Source organism: Amblyomma mixtum, chromosome 3, assembly GCF_055824585.1.
Source record: "Amblyomma mixtum isolate Tamu chromosome 3, ASM5582458v1, whole genome shotgun sequence".
Taxonomy (NCBI): Eukaryota; Metazoa; Arthropoda; class Arachnida; order Ixodida; family Ixodidae; genus Amblyomma; species Amblyomma mixtum.
In genome coordinates this window covers 253,272,011-253,292,210 of record NC_143014.1, presented here as the reverse complement: position 1 = coordinate 253,292,210, position 20,200 = coordinate 253,272,011, and the positions used below count along the sequence as shown (strand labels likewise).

Sequence of the window (20,200 nt, the reverse complement as noted above, 5' to 3'; positions counted from 1 at the left end):
ATGAGCATGCTGTTGAGAATCTCTCACGTAATATGGCAATGAGCCTACCAGAATTTTCATTGTAGCGTTTTGTAGCTTTCTTTTTTTGCATGGGACATTTTGCAACCTGATTTTCTTACAAAGTGTAGCCGTTGTGTAGGAACTTACTCTGAATTTACGAGGAATTTTCTGAATTCGAAGCAAGGTGGGAATTTGGCTGCTATGTATTTTTTTTTTTACTTTCAAACTGAATGGCTGAATTTCTACGGATGCTAAGGGCAACTGAAAAAATAAAAGATTGGCAGGACTATATAAGACTAAGCGCATGAAAAGGGACGAGCCGTGTAAAAAAGAAATAAATCCCGAAATGCAACTTTCATATTTTGTGCTAACTTTTTTCGGCACTAGGCCGATTTACTTCCCAACCCATTACTTTTTCTTTTCCCTCTACCCACGATACATTAGTGGCGTTGTTGAGGCCGCCTGCCTTCTATCGGCCTCCATCTGCACTCTCTGCCCCATGTCGTCGTGCGGGAGCAGAAGATTCTACCACTCGACCAGAATGGGTTACTTTTGCTTTTATCATAACATTGCTTAACGTGAATGGGTGTTATATCTGACAAGAGCTATATACAAAGCAACCAGGAAGCAGGCCTTAACCCGCCTGACATTACGAAACACGTTGACACAGCTGCACACTTGGAGGGAGGTAAGGATAAGCAAGCGGTTAAGAACGCGTTCCGGTTCGGTGGGCAGGTCGGGCGTACATTTCTCAAAGGTATACTATCATTTCGCTAACGAGGGATCTTGACGGTACAACAGACTTATAATTGCAGCCCAACATACGTGTTTTTCACAGGCTCGGCAGACAAATAAGGGAAGGACATATATTTAGGAGTTCACTAACAGGGTGCAACGCAGCAAGGTATGGTTGAGTATAGGAATGATAGCTATGGCACTTCTTTAAGTTTCTGACCGAACGCATCAAATCATTACCGCGTGTTAGAAAAATCACAAACCAGTGCTGCATTGTTGCGTCGGGATTTGTGAAATAAAGAAGTTTTGGTTGGAGATGTATCGCAGTTTACTGTAAGTTATCAAATCCAACCAGAGAGGCAACTGCACAGAAATGTTTAGTTTTTAAGCCCATTTCTTCGTAAATTCCCGAAAGGTGGCGCATGTGACTAATATTTTGAAATATTGTAATGGCTGCAGCAACATTTTCAGATCCTTATGGGTTTTTCTTCTCAATTCAGCCCTTTAAGGCGCTATCGGCAGCACAATGCACATGCATTCTACAATAAGTCAATAAGTTTCCTTCTCATTTGTAGCTCAGAGTGCAGTGGTTCGATTGCTAAGGTAACTTACAGCGGCCACTGGTCTTGTCAGTCGCCCCAGTGAACGTCGATTGTCGGTGCGTATTTACTCACTCTATGTCACTAGCCCATCGCGACAGCCAAAGCAGCCGAGAGTTGTTAGCAGACGAAATACGGTTGGTACTTCGTTTGACTAAATGTGCCTGCGAGTCTTTGTGCAAGTAAAAAGCTCACAATCACCCATTTTGGTAATCAACCATATCGCGCTAAGCACTGACACCTTTTTCACACGATGTAACCTCATATTCTGCGGACACGTGGCACCTTTGATTAAAAACTGGGCAGTACTTTATAGACACCTGATTGTCCGTGCCTTTGCAGTGCGTCATCGGACAATAGTTGCGGATATCTGTTGGAATAGAAGTGCGAGGTGTCGGACATTGCAAGCAGCCGTACAGGAAAACCCAAGGCCAGGAAATCTGGACAAACGCTTCTAGTTGGCCCGGCTGCACCAAGTGCCCCATGGCGCTGAACACTCAAAATCACAGAATTTTCGAATTTCCGGCACATTCTATTGATTCTTTGTGGCCATCGGGAATAGTTGATGGGAGTTCAGGAACCATTTTACAGCTCAGATTTTGCAGCGAGGAGAAAGAGTCGGCCATGACAATCATTATGTTGGCCCATAAACTGTCGACACTTTGTAGTTTCCACGAAATTGCAAGTTTAAAAGATCCCCTTTAAGTTACGTGGTGTTCACTACTGCCGGCCAACATATGGCTCTAGTCGCTGAATGTTCAGGAAGGCAGGATACCGTAGAGCTGGATGCAATTTTAATGCATGATAATGCGTGGCATGATATCACCGTAAAAATACGTTCGGTTATCGAGGTTGCCTCCAGGAAGATTTGCGCATGCAGAGTGAAGTTTGCGGTACTCCGGTGATGATAACGTTAACACTCGTGTATGCAGAAGTTAATTTCTTAATCACCTTACCGTACAAGCCTGAAGCGGGCCCAGATTAGGCAAAAGGCTCGGGCACGCGCTGAGAAGATAATATTTGTGACATCCTGAGCATACCCAAGCCTAGCTCGGAGTTACCTGAAAGGGTGACCCGTTAGATTGCCGGAGCCAATCCGGTATATACGGCCCCGTTATCCTCCTACTTTCAGATCATAAGAACTAGGGTCACTGCATTGAGTGAGGGCTTGATGACCAGAAGCGGGATAGGTGTACGAATCAAAACTAAGGGAACAATTTCTTTCAGGTTTGTGCAGCAGCCAAATTACGTCTAGCTGCTGTAATCTCTGTTTGGTTCTCAGGATTGAGAGGTGAAGCCTATATTGCAGAAAAACTCTTTTTTACTTCATTTGCTATGGTTGGCGGAGTACAGTTCGCATCGTGTAAGGGGACATGGCAAGAATTTTCCGTGAATGAAAAGAAAACAATTTTCTTGCATCCGCTGTTACAAGCAGGGTTTACAGGTGTGACCAAGTCCTGTGAGGAAGGTCCAAAGCAGCGTCACAACGCCATGGTGTGGTCATACTGTCTATAAATGCACGCAAACTATTACACATCAGCAATGTGCTGTGATGAGAAGTAGAGAAGCCGTATGTATAGTGAAGACAGACATTGGACATTGATGGCACTAAGTCATAAGAGCTGGAAGGAACAGTTAAATATAGCTTAAACGATGGCGCTTTTACAATGCATGTCTAGAAGCACACTCTACGAAAGTGGAGGTATTTTCAAAACTTCTGAAGATGGCCAACCTTAATTCAACATTTAAGTATTGAGAATCTATGGGACCTACTCAACAAAACACCATTTGGTAGGTCGTACCTCATCCTGTACAATTCTAACCTGCAGGCTTATTTCCTTTGCTTCTTACCAAGATTGGCGAAACGATCCTAAGGCCATCCCAAGTTTTATTAAAGTCTTTTATAAATATAAACCATTCGGGGCGAAGAGCATATTTTTTCGGCTTTATTATCAGTGAAAAACATCTGCATTTTATGGAGAACTTTTCTAGTTGTGTGTACATTAAATTTATTTTCTAAAAAATTGGAAATAATCGTACGTAAACGTTGCTCTAATTTCTTCTTCCAAAGGAAGGGTAAATTTTGTGGCTATTTTTATTTTCGTTAAGGTTATCATAACGATGAAATTATGCGTTTTCTTTGCTTGATCAGAAGAAAGCAGTCTTCCGCTGACTGCGTGAATTTTGTTCCCGTGATTGTGTTGTGCGCACGCGTGCTATCTGAATAGAATGTGACTGAAAGGTATCAATATTTATTTTTTCTTTACACGAATCTTCATGGGGACATTGTGTGCCCGGTGGCGTATGACACCCACGGACGAACGTAAACGCTCATCGCATCTCTCATCGCCGAGGTCACTTGAGGGGATTCACCATATGCGTCCTCATCCACATCGGAAACTTTCCGGTGTCCCTCCGCGGGGACCCCAGAACCCAAATTGGAGAAAAATACCGTTCCTTTCATCTTGACGTCTTCGAAGGCACATTTACACTCAGTGGTATTTACTTGAATTATAAAGTAGCCGACTTTTTTACTGCTTTACTCCTTAGTAGGGTTCTGTGAATAGTACTGTTTCGAAACTGAGCCTAATACGAATAGTCTAGCTATGCTAGCGAATCAAATACGAATCGAAGTTTTGTGTGATTATTCGTAAAAAGGAACATCTATGCAAAACAATGAAACACTAGTGCTGGCGCTATCAAAAGGCGCCACATTGAATTTCTCTAGGGGCCGCGTTTCACGGAGTGAGTATATTAACTGAATGATCGTCACCCCTTGGGCCCAGAAAAATTAGCTTTTTGCTATTCATGGCGGCAGTGAACAAATTAGGGCCAAATCTAAGTTGATGAGAGGGACGAGATTTTGAGCCATGGCCTCCGATATCGGCCATGAAGACAAGGTTTGCTCTACCTGGCTTAACCCAGCTGCGTTTCGCAATCTTAAAAGTTCATATATCTGACCATTACATAATCCGCCACTCAAATGGACCCAAATGTACAGCTTCGGAGCACTGGCAGAACTCGCACAGACAGAACGCGGCAGCGTGCTGTGCGGCGTCGGAGTGGGCCATATTTTTGAAATAGCCATCGAAAAAAACTGCGGCTTCACCGATTCGAACTTCGTGCCAAATGTTCCAAAACTATACAGGAACTTCAGAAGAAATTGGATTTGCTGCGAATAATTTCGAACGTGCGCTATTTGATTCATTCCGCGAAGCGAATAAGAGGATTTGCGATTCGCTATGCGAAAATTTCTAAAATTAGCACACCCCATCTTATTAGTGCTATCTATGAAAACGGCAGACCTCAAGTGGGCGCAGCGAATGCAGCAGATAGACTACTGGATAGTTTACCATAACCATAAAATAAAAGCATGAGTACAGTATAACAGTATATATCCTAGTTCATTAATTGACGTAATGCGCCGCTGACGAAGCGCCAGCTCGCGGCAGTTAAACAGAAGCTTGGTTCACACAAGTAATTCATGTGAACAATCATAGCGCAACAAACTCGTGCGGACGAAGAAGAGAATAAGACAGTACACGACAGCTGCTGTCTTAGTTTTTTCTTCATCCTCGTGTGTTCGCTGCTCTACGCGTGTACATAGGGAATACCCACTCGCCCGAACCATCACACTGCTAAGTTATAACTGTCACACACATATAAGACGAGGTCGTGGCTGATTGGCTCCTGGGCGCTTACAGATCACGATAGTGTATGATACGACTGACACATCGTTAGAGCGTCATACCGCCATTAGTACGTTTGAACAGCTTAGTCGTTTTGCATCGCGGTCACCCAATTTAAGTTGTAGCTCTTACAACGCTGCAGAATTTCTTGAAAACAAAGCCTCAGAAGCGTTTATGCTATCTATGTGTTAAGGCCAAGCCAAAACAGACACTCAGCATTTGGAAGTTAGTGCACGGATATGTACCAAATCTCCTTTTCTACACATGACCATATAATCTATAATCCCCGTCGTCACTCCATTATTTAATTACTGAAGTAGATTATGCGACTCCTCAGCGCTATGATAAAGTTCCTAGAACTCAATGCACCAAAAATGTGCCCCATAATATCATGGTAGCACAAGTTTGATAGAATGTTCCTTGAACTTCTCAGTCAGGTGCAGTGCAGGCATTCCTCGCAATCATTTTTCTTGGCCCAAAGACGATGAAAATACACCTTGGCTCTCTACGACGCTGGCACGTGTATTCAACAAAGTATATATCTTTTCATGAAGAGAAAGAGAAATAAAACTTTTATTTATAATCGAACAATTTCACAGGTGCTGGGTGGTTAGGGTCCTTAGTCCAGGGATCAGCTGGCGGCAGCTGACTTGCGTACTAGCTGAGTGATCCAGGCTGTCACTGGTCAGGGACCCCTCCCGCTGCTCGTGTGTCGGGTGTGACACTATTAACGTTTTGTCCGGTTTCTCCTGGCATTCCCAAGATGTATGGTAGAGCGTGGGACCTGCTCCCCATCAACGGCAGTAACTTATTTATTTCAAAATTACTGCCAGCCTTAGCAGAAGGCCTTTGGCAGGAGTGAGCATACATGGTGAAGAAAGTACAACAAAGCAGACAAAAGCGCAACAAGTCTTGATAATGACACCGGTGGTGTCATCGGACTGCTTGAGCAGATAAACACTGAGAAAAAAAAACGAGAAATTCTTTGTACAAGCTTGCGGTGTTCAAGCATATAGAAACAAGACTGACACATAACACGAGAACACGGGCATCAGCAGCTCGCTTTAGCAGGTAAGCCCTAAAGGAAGACATTCGCTGCTCCGTCAGCAAACACAAGATGCCAAACACAAAGATTGATGAGTAAAGGATCTTCAGTCTTGATAAGAAAGATTCGGCAGTCAGGCATTCCACAGCTTCAGAAGGCAGAGCCTTCCACTGACGGACGGTTGTTGGAAAAAAGGAATTTTGAACGGCATCTGTCCGGCACATATAATATTTCAATTTTTTAGAATTGATTGAACGTGTACATCGCCGTATAAAAGGTTCAATATAAATGCAACTGTCTATACCAAGCTTTCTATAGCAAAGTAGATGCATGAATTTGATTCGTTCATTATACCGCCGGAATTGTAAAGGTTCTAAATTAGCTTTTTCCACGGGTGCAGTTGCTGAGGCACGCAAGCAATATGAGCTATAGATGAATCAAGCTGCCTTTTTTGGATGCTTTCAAGTTTGGTAATGTTTAATTGAGTGTACGGATTCCAGACCGCAGAAACATATTCAAGAACGGATCAGATAAAAGTTTTGAAGGCAAGGAGTTTATGCCTTGAGTAGAGTTCGGCAGGGTTCTTCTTATGTAACCTAGCTTCTGCACAGCCTTTTTTTTAATTCATTCATTCATTCATTCATTCATTCATTCATTCATTCATTGTACCCTTAAAGGCCCTTTTCGGGCATTACATAAGGGGGGAGGAACAGTTGAAATACAAAGTAAAGAGAATAACAATGTTAATACAGTAAAATACAACACAATGCAATGCAAAAAAGGAAGAAAAAAACGAAAAAGAAACTGGAATACACTGTGAAATGTCAAGATGCAGTTCTAAGCAATACATGGTGGCGGATAGGCTAAAGAAGGGAATATTAACAAGAAAAATAAATGGTAAAAATCAAAGCATGAGCTTGATTTTTCATTTGCTGTAATGTTCGATTAGTGCGTCCCTAAATTAAGTAGCGTCACGATTGTTTACAATGTGGTTTGGTTCCAATTTTCTATTGCTGTAGGTAGAAATGATTTATTGAAGGCTATTGTAGAACCATGTAAACGCTGAACACTCAGTGAATTGAAGAGGCGACGCGATGTTCTAATGGGAGGTAGGAGTAATGAGTCGCGGAGGTAAGGAAAGTTGTAATACAATTAATGGAAAAGGCAAAGTCGTGAGATTTTTCGACGGTTCTCAAGTGGTAGAAGGTTGAGTGTTGATTTAATCCTGGTGATGTTGTGGCATCTGTCATAATTCGAGGTGATGTAACGTGCTGCACGCTTCTGAATAGCTTATAGGGTGTTAATTAAGTATGCTTGATGAGGGTTCCATATAGAAGATGCATATTCAAGTTAACTACTGATGAAGGTTTAATATGCTAATTTACGGACAGGAGGAGGAGGCAAGTATAACGATCGTCTGATGAAGCCAAATGATTTGGATGAATTGGCTGCTAATTTCGAGATGTGTTCAGACCAGGTTAAATTGCTGGAAATGGTGACTCCCAGTTATCGGTAGGATTGCACCGATACCTGTATGAAACGTATTCATTGCATCTGAGATCTGACGTGAGGATTACACCTAAGTATTTACAGCTTTCAACATATGATAAAGCTTGGGTATTGTGTGCGTCTAATCTTGTGTAAAATGTGAAGACATGGATATATGTTTGTTCGTATTCTCCTCCCGTCAATGACATCCGAGGAGGACAGTCGTTTGTGCAGCGGTGAGAAATGTCTTTTTTCTAGCCTAAGGTGTCCTAGTCTTTCATCATACGGTCCTACGAGGGCGGTGGGATAGCGATGGGAATGCGTGCGGTTTCTGAGAGCTCGGGCTAGATCGTTCCCTACCTCGTTTCCGGTTAGGTCTTCATGTCCAGGTGTCTGTATCAATGTTAGAGTGGACTAAATAGTGGGCTCGCCGTCAAGGTAGTCCTGAAGGCTTATTCGGAGAAGGCAGCACATCTCAGGCAGCACATTTTGGCATGAAGACCTCAACACTTTCGCAGTTTTCCTTGGCATTATCTCAAGCGTATCATGTGCTCTGAAGAGAGTATCGCACTCACCAAGTCACAGTTATTGCCTCCACTAATTGCGCCTAACGATGTTCCGCCTGCGTGGCGTTCGAGCGATGAGAAACCACCGGCCGTTTGCGCACCACGAACAGGCGTTGAACGAAGCGAGGAGACGAGTGGATCGCGCCGTGTGCAATGCAGCCGTCCGGCCCCACGCAGCGGTCCCAGCCGTCTAGCTACGAACAATCTCGTGCGCATGTCTGCGTGCGCAACGAGCATCGACCTTCGGTGAATCCCCTCGCCAAGACGAAAAATAGGACGCTACAGAGCCTCTGAAAGCCTTGCACAGCGGCGACATAAACCAACACATGCGTCGAAGAATATGGGCGATAAGGATCGAAGCAGCAAACACACCTTCCCGGTCCCTTCCCCCACACACGCACACGCACACTTTCCGGCTTAGTCACTACACGTTCTTCCCTTCCGTTGCAGCTCGGTGGACGTGACGATGGGGGCAAAATTTCCGGAAAGCACACGGGTAACAGCTTCGTATGTAACCCTGACCGCTCCCCCCCTCTTCGCCTCCCTCCATTGACAAGCGTATTCCATACACGCACAGATTAACGAACGATATTCAACACCGTAACCTTACTCTTACATGTTGCGTAGCATTGAAATTACTCCAGAGCAGTGCTTTCCGCGGCTCCACAGCTGACCATCTTCTGGGCGGCGTTGGCACAACGGAGAGAGAGGCTCTTTGCAGCGTGGCTGGTCGAGTGCATTCACCCGTCGAACCACTATCTGCCGTATCCTGTGGCACTCATTATACACACTGAAGACAGAGCGAGGTCTTACTCCGGGAAGACCGGATGGCGAGGTCGCGCTGCCGGGCCAGGGTCGTCAAACACCGCTCCTGGTTCCCCATGGGCACTGCTGGTGATTAATCCACATTTGCTATGATCGGGGTAAACAAAAAAACTGACTCAGCGAAAGTCTTCGCGAACATAAGCTCTTGGCGTTCCCTGGTCACTCCTCTAGTCTGCTTGCTGTTATGATTGTGTACGGCCGATCCAAGCACTTTTCTTGATTGCATGGTGAAGCGGTACTAAATATGAATTTACCTCAAGTTTCCCAAAAGCCATGTGGGAACCTGCTAGTCTCACAACATGTGAACGTCAACACAATTGCTACATCGATCGTAGTCGATGACTGACCCTTACGATAAAAGCGTGGGAATTAAGGACCGTTGAATGCCGGGCGTATTGGAAGGCAAGGAATGAGAGGGAAAACTGCAGGCTATCGTCGAGGGCAACAAATGTGAGGCCAGGCTGGGCCTTGAAATGACCAGCCATTTGCGTGATCACGGACAACAATAACAACAATATTGCGAGAACACCCATAAAATTACCACAGGAGCTCGCAATGGTTACGCGCCATGGAGCATGGTGACAAGCTGTTATCTGCACTAATATAGCGTAGGATCGGTAAACAGGAACTATTCTACGCGAAAAATATTTGCTGCGTAGGTGCCTCGTCGTCTTGTTCTCAACCATGCCAATTCGAAATGGGTAGTAATTTGTTTCTGAACGAGCCTCGATTATACGTAAGAAAACAGGTGGTGAATTCAGCAGCAAAGACTCAACTTTTGAGATTATACCTGTATAATTAATTCTAAGAAAACAAATTCACCAATAGCCAGCCTCCCAGCCGGTCTTTTTCTCTCCTTGGCAGGGAAAGTAACCATGTATATTTTGCCGACTCGTCACAACTGAAAAGACGCCGCAGCATGCAGTAACCGAATTAAAGTTGGCGTAAAGGCTCCATCTGTCTGGAAACAACAATTACGTTTAAGTGCTAGGTTCTTAAGCAACGATACTGCTATCGTTGTAGATGCATGGAAGGATGGAAGATTATGTGTCACTCTATTTCAAGCTTCATGGCGTTTCCGATGGGGCGTACAGGAAAAACAGTAATTATTTGAACTGTAAACTGGAACTTGAAAAGCATCGATTTCTTGGCATTTGCCCTGGCGGATTTAATATTTCTGTTCCACATAATAATATTGTTACCGTGATTACAGAACCAGTTTAAATCGCGGTTTTCGCGGATGACTGTATGCTATACAGTGAAATTATTGAATCAGGTGACCAATAACTGCTAAACTCTAACCTGAACAGTATGCGTGATTGGTGCAGCAGATGCGAATGGGACTTAATGCTTATGAAACCGTCTCCATCAAAATAACTGGTAAAATAGACCGTCGATCCTATCAGTCTCAATTAACACAGTACACACAAATACCTTCCGTTACAATGCTCCCGTTTATAATAACTTTGCATCGTCTCCTGTGCTCTTGCGTTAAAAAACAAATAAATAGACAGTCGTGTTTCGCTTTGCTTGGCAAGAAGAGCATCAGTTTTTCACGGTGCTCAGCACAATTTGAGTGGTAAGTCCGCTTTTGAGGAAGTGTCTCTCGACAACGGATGCCGCTACACAGCCGAAACCCCTCGCACGAATTAAACGATGGTTGTAGTCGGGTTTTTGCACATAGAGGTTACGGCTGCATTGCTCTATTGTAAGTTGAAAGCTTCGTCCGTGCACAGACACTTTATTCTCATGATTCTTGTAGGCTTCTTCTCAGAGTGTACACCAATAAATGCGATGCTCTGCAAGTAGCCGGCGCTTAAGTTTTCTTCCTCTTTCTAGACTGAAGTATCCTTTGCGGATGCCGTCTTGCTCTCCTTTGGAGATTCAAGCAATGATTCTGTAAAGGTTACAATAACACTTGTCTATATCTACATTAAGGCGAAAGCCTTTAATGTCTCATCGTTGTAAGCAGCAGTTGTCGACAGAAATGTCACGCTTTTCAGTTGGTCCAAACGGTCGTGACGTCACAGTGCGCGAATTTCAAACGGAGCCAATTGTACTTTGGCTAGTAACCAGGCAACCAATTGAAGGCATCGTATAGTGATACTCCAAGTAAGTGGGACAGAGCTTAGTTAGTTGCTTAATTACTCAGTTAGCCTAATTAACTTTTCTAGTCAGGCCATATAAATAAATAAAACCGAGTAAAAATTGGTCGAGCTCGGGAATCAAACCCCGGTCTTCGGCGTGTGAGACGAGCATGCTATCCACTCCGCCATGCCAGCTCGACGGTTTGGAAAGAACAAAGGTGCGTCTAGTGAATACAGTGTCTTCGCTCACTCCCATCCTCCTCCCTTCCCTTCCGGCGAGGTTTAGGTGTCCACCGAGATATGAGAGACAGTTACATTTCCTTTCCTCAAAAACCAAATTACCGACGAGCGAGGCGTAGAACCGAATGGGCGATGGCGTTCTATGGACTCCCTGGCAGCGTTGCAATACGCTGTCGCGTTCCACTCTTAGAGGCGAAGCTTGACATCTTAACCACACATCAGTGACCGCACTTTAGGTCAAAAAAGTGCCCCCCTGAATTTTGACGGGTGTCCACCGAGATATGTGAGACAGTTACTGCGTAATTTCCTTTCCTCAAATACAATTTTCATTTTCTTCATTACGGGCCATCTTTGTCATTCTTCTTCCACTCCCACTTCCTCCCTTCCTCTACGATGCGGTTCAGGTATCCACCGAGATGAAAGAGAATTACTGCGCCCTTTCCTTTCCTCAAAAGCGTTCAAAGGGCAAGGCATCGCGCCGAACGGGTGGTGGCGTTCCGTGGACTCCCTGGAAGCGCTACAACACGCTGTCGCGCTCCACTCGTAAATGCGAAACTTAAGCGTAATTAATTAGTAGTGAATTAGTATTCAGGCATTAATCAGTAATTAAGCATTAATAAGTGATTTGTCATCACTTAGTAATTAGTACTCGATTATATGTGACGCCACCAGTGCCACAGAAGCAGCGAAAGTGGTGCGGAAAACGCTTTCGCCTCTACGCACTTTAGACAGTCAAAGTGCCCCCTGAATTTTTTGTCAGTTGTTAGTGAGCACTTGTGTTGTCGTCACTCCGTCTACGTCCTCGTCCTTGTGTTGCCACAGCACTATGAATTACCCCTTACCCCTGTGCGTAAATAATAAATGCGCTTTGCGGAAAACAACATCTGGAAACCAAGGATACGAGACGCTTGCCTTCCTTTTAGTAATTGAAAAACAAGCAAAAGCACCGCCAATACTCGCGTAGAAAGACGAGTCGCACACAAAATTCGAAATCTTTCGAGATACGTAGCATTAGTTCGCTACACGTATATCTGCCTGGCGTAACCTAAACTCTTGCAGCTGCTGAAATATACTTTCCTGAAGGCTGTTTTGGTGCGCATTTATCGATTATCAGTCACGGGCGATTGTCGTATTGCCGTCATTATATGTCACTGTGTTTCTCAGCCTGACATTGAAGGAACCTATGAGAAAATAAGAGCGGACTAGGCAATTAAAGTTATTTTCGTTATTTAGGCATGGAATTTAACTTGCTAGGTTTACAGAATTATGTCCCTTTTTGTCCACATTTGAGAGCTGCATTTATTTTAAGCTAGCTCCTAGAGATGCTGAGTAATTACAATTAACACCCTCGTAAAGTCATACTCCTGGCGTTGAACAATTAAGAAGAAAGTGGAAAGTTATTATTGACGCGTATCTAGAAAGGACTGCTCTAATAAATCTATTGGTACTTTTTTGGATGGGCAAAACTCATAAAAATAAAACAAACTCCACCATGCATATTGGCCCGAAGACTTTTCTTACAAAAATCATTTTCTAAAACTCTTGCCCCTTATCGTCATCAGCCCGACTGCGCCCTCTGGATGACAAAGGCCTATCTCGTATATCTATAGTTAACCCGGTCGTGTCCCAGCTGCGGCCACCCTATCTCCGCAAACCTTTGAATCTCATGAATCTCATCCGCCCGCGGTCAGTTGATGAAACTGAAAGCGAATTAGCATGAGAAAATAAATTAAGCTATAAAGGATTTAGCGATCGCAGGCGAATTCGACGCGGTGATTTATGTATTCTAATGTCTAACGCATCATTTGAAAGAAGAAAACACAGAACTAAACTTTCCTGTCTGCAGTTCATTAAACTTATTCCCACGTTTGGCTGGTCACCTAGTGTGCTGGTACTTCTGGTTAGAGAAACGCGGCATTGCAAAAAGAGAAAGCTCTGATCTCTCTTATTCACTTTGATACTAAGGTAGGTGCACACTGGGTTGTGCCTTAATTGAAAATATCTAGTTGTCACTATGGAATCACTAAGCAATACAAAGCTGCATTAAAGGTAAAATATCGCGGAATGTGTGCGTGAACATGTCTTGAGCTAGTGGTCATGTCCGTTTGGCATTTTTGCTCCGTGGAGCGCAGCTGATTTCTTTGAATGCCGAATTTACACGCTGGAGCAGAGCGCAGCAACCTCTCTCCCATTTTTTTGACGTTCGCAGTACTCTGTTAATGTGTTCGTTTCTGCAATTTATCCCGAGCTTTTATATGACCGTAAAACTGATAATTCTCATTTTACCGAACCCAAATGACTCGGCCCGGCCGTTGGCGCATGGCCGGAAGCACAATGACGCCTCGTAACGGCGCTCTCGTCGCGTCCACTCCAATGCAGCTACCGGCGCTTTGTACATGGTGCGCCATCTACACGATGCGCTCAATGCTACTTATGAGCCGTCGCTCTCTTCTGACGTGAGGTGGCGCCTGTTGGCAGGAAGAGCGTCGTCTCACAGTTGCGGAAAAGGTGTAGAAAACTAGCCAGTTATTACGCAGGAAGCCACGGGACGGAGAAATAAAGGGTTTCAAACGTCAGATCAGAAACGCAGAGTGCGAGAACTTGATTAATGCAGTAGAGAAAAAGCAGACTGTAGACCTGTATAATAAATGGAAAATAAAAATGCTATACATCCATGATAACAGGCAGGGCCCAACTATTTGAAGCGATATCAAGGCATGTTACAAAGCGAAAGTACAAAAGAAATTTAACCTTGAAGATGAAACATGTTCAGTGTGCTGTAAATCCCTAGAAACCATGAAAGATATTTTAACAGAATGTTGCAGTATCCGCCCAGATGTTGGTACAGGCAAAGACACTCTCCCTGAGGCTCTAGTGTTTTGAGATAACAAAGGTAACGGGGATGAATCTGCGGTACACATCAGTAAAAGACGATTAGAATATTGGTGGCCCAAAAGCAGGTCATTGACGCAAGGAGTGAATATTAAAAATGGGAGATTAAATGATTACAGTTTGTCAAACGTAAAAATACTAGAATTTATACTTTTAAAAGTGGCGATTTTATAGATAATGCCGTTAAATATGACAGATGTATTAGAGAAATATAAAGAAAAACAATATCAAGCATCGTGGCACCTACCAGGGCACGCTCCATCCATCCATCATCCATCCATCCATCCATCCATCCATCCATCCATCCGTCCGTCCGTCCGTCCGTCCGTCCGTCCGTCCGTCCGTCCGTCCATCCATCCATCCATCCATCCATCCGTCCGTCCGTCCGTCCGTCCGTCCATCCATCCATCCGTCCGTCCGTCCGTCCGTCCGTCCGTCCATCCATCCATCCATCCATCCATCCACCGCTGTGGCACAGACTGCGACTGTAGATGTTGAGGAAAAATTAGGACAAGGTTGTCCGGTATCATGAAAAAGGAAAGATGGCAACAAGGAAGCAAGTTATCATATGGACTTTTACAGGATAGTAATCTGAGGCCGCATTTTATAAGCAGTACATTTGGTGTCCATTCGTTCCTCTGTCAGTGGTCTCTGAGATACTTGCGGCTTTCAAGCGTCTGGGGCAAGCGACCCGGTCTTGAGTGTTTGGCGACCGGACAAAAGCAAATTCATCAACTATAGTCGTAAGGAGGCCGAAGGCGACGACCACCGCTTCTTTAAACGAAGCTTTACTGTACAGCCTAACAACGAAAACTAATGTCACAGAAAAGTATCCGGTAGACTGGTCGGAAACAGTGCCCATCTGCTTAGTCTGCTAATGTCTGTCTTCACTCTGCTCTGTTGGCTTTAATGGCTGTAGCATCTACCAACTAGCCCAAACAACATGTCTTATTGCTCTCGAGGACAGATAACGACGAGGAACGTGTGTGTTAAAATTCGGAAGTTGGGTTAAAAGTGCGTTGTCCTTCAACTTAGCAGTGCTGTATTAATGCGAAAGCACTCGTACGCTCGCCAACACCGACCAACAATCTTGTCCTCTTTGGATTCTGAATCTTGTCATCTTTGGACCTTGTGCCGTTTCATAGCAACAGAGACGCCGCGCTAAGTTAAAAAAGAAATGCAATCAATATCCATGACCAGGAGTCGAACCCGCGTCGGTTCGACTCCTACGCGAGATAGTGCGCGAGAGCACTATCACGCCGCAGCAGAACACGCCTGGTGTTAAACTGCGACACAGTCTCGCGTTGTGCATTGCACACCACCTTGTCCCACTGCTTCGGCGTTTCGGGCTTGCGTGCATTGCGCTCTGCATTGTACACTGTCTTCTTCGTCCACTAATACTCCTTCGTGGCTTCGGGCCCGTGCTTTCGCACTATATCGGTTTAACCAAGTGAAAACCCTAACATTTTTTTTGCAGATCCCAGTCCAGAAAAGCGTTCACTTCTCTTGGCTTTATGCTGGGGCGCATGCATAAATCGCCGCGGCGGTTGCCCAGACGAAGCTTTTATGCTTATACCTTGCCCTTTGGAGTGTCGGAGGCACGAGCTATATTATAAATCTTTCACGCCACGTTACAAGTGTGCAGTACAAAGAGCGTTCGACATTTGGCAGAGGCACGATATGTTCACCCATCCCTCCCAGCAACATGGTGTCACAGTAGCTGGAGGCAGTGGAAAAAATACGGATCGACAGACTCGCCGGGGCCGACTCGGCGCTGTGCCATTTACTCATGAAAATCAAGTCGGACCTGAAGATGAATATTCACAGACTAAACTTCGCAGATAGTCACATGCTGTCATTGCCTTTCAGTATCTTCATCTACAGCGGAAATAAGCTCCGATATATACGGCGATATATGTTCCGTTGTGCCGACCTGTACCATAGGACCTGTATGGCTGCGCCAAGGCTTTGAAAGAACTGAATGCTTTTGGATAGAAAAAAAGTCTGTAGCGATCATGCAGCTTAACCCTTTACGCTTGACTGCTGAAATTTCCATGCAGCACGCATGTCGGCTGAATGAATTGTAGGTATGTGGTTCTGTATCTCTGCGTATAGGCATAAACGAACCGCGGTCCAGTAGAGCGTCACTCTCTGCGCAAAAATGTCCTTTCATTGCTTCAAAGCACTCAGTCGCCTTGTTTTGTTATTTATTTTTTATTTTTGTTTATTTCTACACCATAACTGTAACGCCCCCACTGGGGCGTTAATGTAGGGGGAAGCATCATTATTGACGACACATATGTGGCATACAATAAATTAAGCAAATAATCCAATGTAAAAAGTAGTCAGAAAACCCGTGCTCCACAGGAGTAAAAACTAAAAGTGAAAAGAAGCGTCTTAGAAAGGATAACAAGGGGAAAATACGAACGTTTAAAAATATAGCACTAATTTAGCAATAGAGCAACTCTGGGAATAATCAAGAGAAAAAAATGCACTAGGAGAAACATACTGCACTCATCTGAACAGATGGTTTTGCGAAACGGCGACAAAGGGTGTGGGAGGGGAGGCAGCGTTTTGCACAGAGAGACTGCTCCAAATTACAATAAAGTATTGGGCAAAACATTAGCGCTACTTAAGACGTTGTGAGGAGGTGAAGACTGCAGGTAAAATTTACGCATTAACATTCATGAGTTAAAGGAAAGAAATAAACGAGGCGGCGTTTGCAGGAAGAAAATCTAATTGAAGTATTGAAATGAAACGGGGAAAAACAGACAAGAGAGAGAACAAAGAGGAAAAAAGAAAGGAAAACAAACACTCGCGAGAAGACAGTCAAAAAAGAAAGTCACACTTAAGTTTCTTTGTGTCCCGGTGATGAGCCTGGTGCGTCGATCGAGGAGGTGTGGCTGGGCGTCGGGGCAGACTTTAGGCACGTGTGTCGGGTTCCCTTCGTTGACACCCGGTTGGCGGCGTTCTCCACGGCGGCCTCAACGCTGCCGAAGAAAGTAGCGTCTGTGCGCTCCGGGCACGGCCCCCAGGTCAGGTAGCCCGGGTGCGCCACGGAGATGTTAGAGGCGGCCCGTGTCGAGAAGCTGTCGGCTGGGCGGGAAGAGAGGCGCCTGGATGTGACGGCCGAGGCTCCCGACGACGGCTGTCCGGGTCTGGTCACCCGGACGTCTGCAGCTGAGGCCCAAGCCTGGTAACTCGGGGCGCCCGCAGAATAGGTCCACCTCCGTCGCCGACCGCCGTCTTCCTCTTCTCCCCCGCACGTTCTCTCTGCCACGTATTCCTTTCCTTTTCTTCTTCGTCCGCCTCCCGTGCGTCTTCTGTAGCCGCAGTGTGGCGCTGGCTCCTTACAAAAGCCCCCCTTTCAGAGTTTTTTCCATCGGAAAAAATTTCCTGGGGCAGCGGCACACAAGACTGAAGCCAAAGACGCGACGAGGAGGCGCTGGACACTGTTTTGCACGCACCACATCACCACACACACGCACTCTGAACCGAACGACTGGTTCGCACTAGCCCAGTTCGCACCAGAAAACACTGAACACACGACAGTCAACTATACAGCCGGGAACACAATGGAACACAACAGGGGAAACAAAGGAGCACACTAAAGGAGCATATATACATTGACCACTATGTACAATATTTACAGCATGAGTACACTTCAGTAATTTAAGATATTCAGCCCGGTGCATCAATGAGCGGTAGACGGCTCAGCGGGGCTCTCGCTACCTTCCCTTTGGGTAGAGTATGCTGGCATACAACGCAAGACTTTACGAATCTTTTGGTATCCGCCTGAAATCCTGGCCAATAAAACTCTCTGCGCACCCTCTCAGTGGTCTTGCGGATGCCCTGATGGTCGGAGAAAGCACTTCCATGCGCACGTATAAGGACTTCATGGCGCAGGCTTTTCGGCACCACGGCCTGCTGTATCGTTTGTCCTGGACAGCTCTGGAACGCACGGAACAGAACTCCGTCTTCGAAGTGAAATGAATAGGCGGTGTTGTTTTTGCCAGGATAAGTCTCGCCGACTTTGTTCCGGCACACATCCAGTGTTGTGTCCTCCTCTTGCTTCCTTCGGAAGGTGGGTTTCGACACCTCCAATGCTTTGATGGACACGTCCCTGCACGCCATAGGAACCTTCGCTGTCCCCAGCACGGCAGAGCCTTCAGCCTCTCCTATCCCTTTCTGGACAGTCAGAACTCTTGGTGGTACCGTTCGGATGATGGAAAAGGGGTCCAGAGCGCCTGGTACATTCCCAATGATCACGTCGTACAGTGGAGATTCCAAGCAGCGAGCGATGGACTTGCCCGAAAAATATGGCGACGAAATCAGCACCTCCGCCTCTGGGACCTCCAAACTGCTGCTATCCACCAGGAGCAAAGTAGTTCTGTTACCAGTAAGAGCCGCGTCGGGAACCAGGTCTCTACGCACCACGATACTGTTCGTGCCAGTATCCCGCAAAACAGAAACCGGCTGCCCGAACAGCTCGCCTTGCTGCACCGGCATGTTGACACTCAAGACCGTTGGCCGGCAGCCTGCATCCACACTGGTGATATCAGGCCGCACTTCAACCGGAGGAATGGCAGGATACACACAACTGGCTGACGCCTCGCGGTCTTCTGGTTTCTTGCGCCTGCAAGACTGTACATTATGACCCTGCGTGCGACAGAACGTGCAGTACTGTTGTTTCGGCTGCGTCCGGCAGTCCGACGCTTTGTGTCCCGCCTTATCGCACAAAAAGCATCGCACTTGTAATTTGGATCCCGTAGTACTGTCCTTCGCCTTGGGGATATTTGGCTCCAACTTATCCTTGAAAGTTGACAAGTTAGATTGCCGCTGGGCCTCCAAAAAATGATCCGCGGCAACCGCGATTTCGTCGACTGTCTTGCAGTCCCGCTCACGAATGAATATTGCAAGCCTCGCATGGCAGTTCTTCAAAAATTCTTCGGCGACAATCATGTCGCGAACCTCTTCGAACGTTTTGCCTCGTCCTCTCATCTCGACCCAACGATCGAAAAAACTAAACAGCCTCGTAGCGTACTGCTTACCGGTCTCGCCGTCGTGGGGCTTACTATGGCGAAACTTTTCGCGGTATCCCTCCGCCGTGAAGCGGAATCGCTGCAAAAGCGCTAGCTTAGCTTTGGTGTAATCTAGAGAGTCTTCCGGCGATAACCTTCCGAAAACACGAAGAGCTTCTCCTCCCAAGCATAGGCTCAACGCCGTGGCCCACTTGTCTTTCGGCCAACCCTGACCGGTGGCCACGTGCTCAAATCGCTTGAGGTATGCATCAAGATCATCACGATCTTCGTTGAAAACGGGAATGAGCCCATGAGAGTTGATGGGAATAGACGATTCGGCCCTGGGAACAACTGGTTCAACATCAGCACGTCGCTCCCCACCCTCCATAAGCTTCACTCGCAACTGTAAGTTCTGTGCCTCTTTCTCCAAACGTTCTTTGGAAGCTTCACGCTCCGCGGCTCTCTCATCCCGCGTTCTCTTAAGCTCCTCTTCTACCCACGCGCGCAACTCTGCACCTTGGAGCCCCATGCGCTCTCCTGCCGCCACAAGCTCGGACGCGCTCATTGTGCTTAAAGAAAAACAAGTACCAAAGCGATAACAGCCGACCTCGTCCTGTCGTAGCGGACGCCAAATTTGTGAGGACTCTGTGAAGACTGCAGGTAAAATTTACGCATTAACATTCATGAGTTAAAGGAAAGAAATAAACGAGGCGGCGTTTGCAGGAAGAAAATCTAATTGAAGTATTGAAATGAAACGGGGAAAAACAGACAAGAGAGAGAACAAAGAGGAAAAAAGAAAGGAAAACAAACACTCGCGAGAAGACAGTCAAAAAGGAAAGTCACACTTAAGTTTCTTTGTGTCCCGGTGATGAGCCTGGTGCGTCGATCGAGGAGGTGTGGCTGGGCGTCGGGGCAGACTTTAGGCACGTGTGTCGGGTTCCCTTCGTTGACACCCGGTTGGCGGCGTTCTCCACGGCGGCCTCAACGCTGCCGAAGAAAGTAGCGTCTGTGCG

General features: G+C 45.9%; 1 protein-coding gene across 1 annotated transcript in view; it reads right to left on the bottom strand.

The window, feature by feature from the left end:
* The window catches only part of LOC149354391 (uncharacterized), a 112,531-nt gene extending 92,779 nt beyond the window's left edge, over window positions 1-19,752 (bottom strand). The window contains exons 1-2 of the mRNA XM_089575974.1: window positions 19,400-19,752; window positions 17,995-18,802 (exon numbers count right to left, since the gene is read on the bottom strand). Coding sequence (XP_089432100.1) covers window positions 17,995-18,802; window positions 19,400-19,752 — 1,161 coding nt within the window. The remainder of the gene's footprint in view (window positions 1-17,994; window positions 18,803-19,399) is intronic.
* Between the last annotated feature and the right edge of the window lie 448 nt (window positions 19,753-20,200).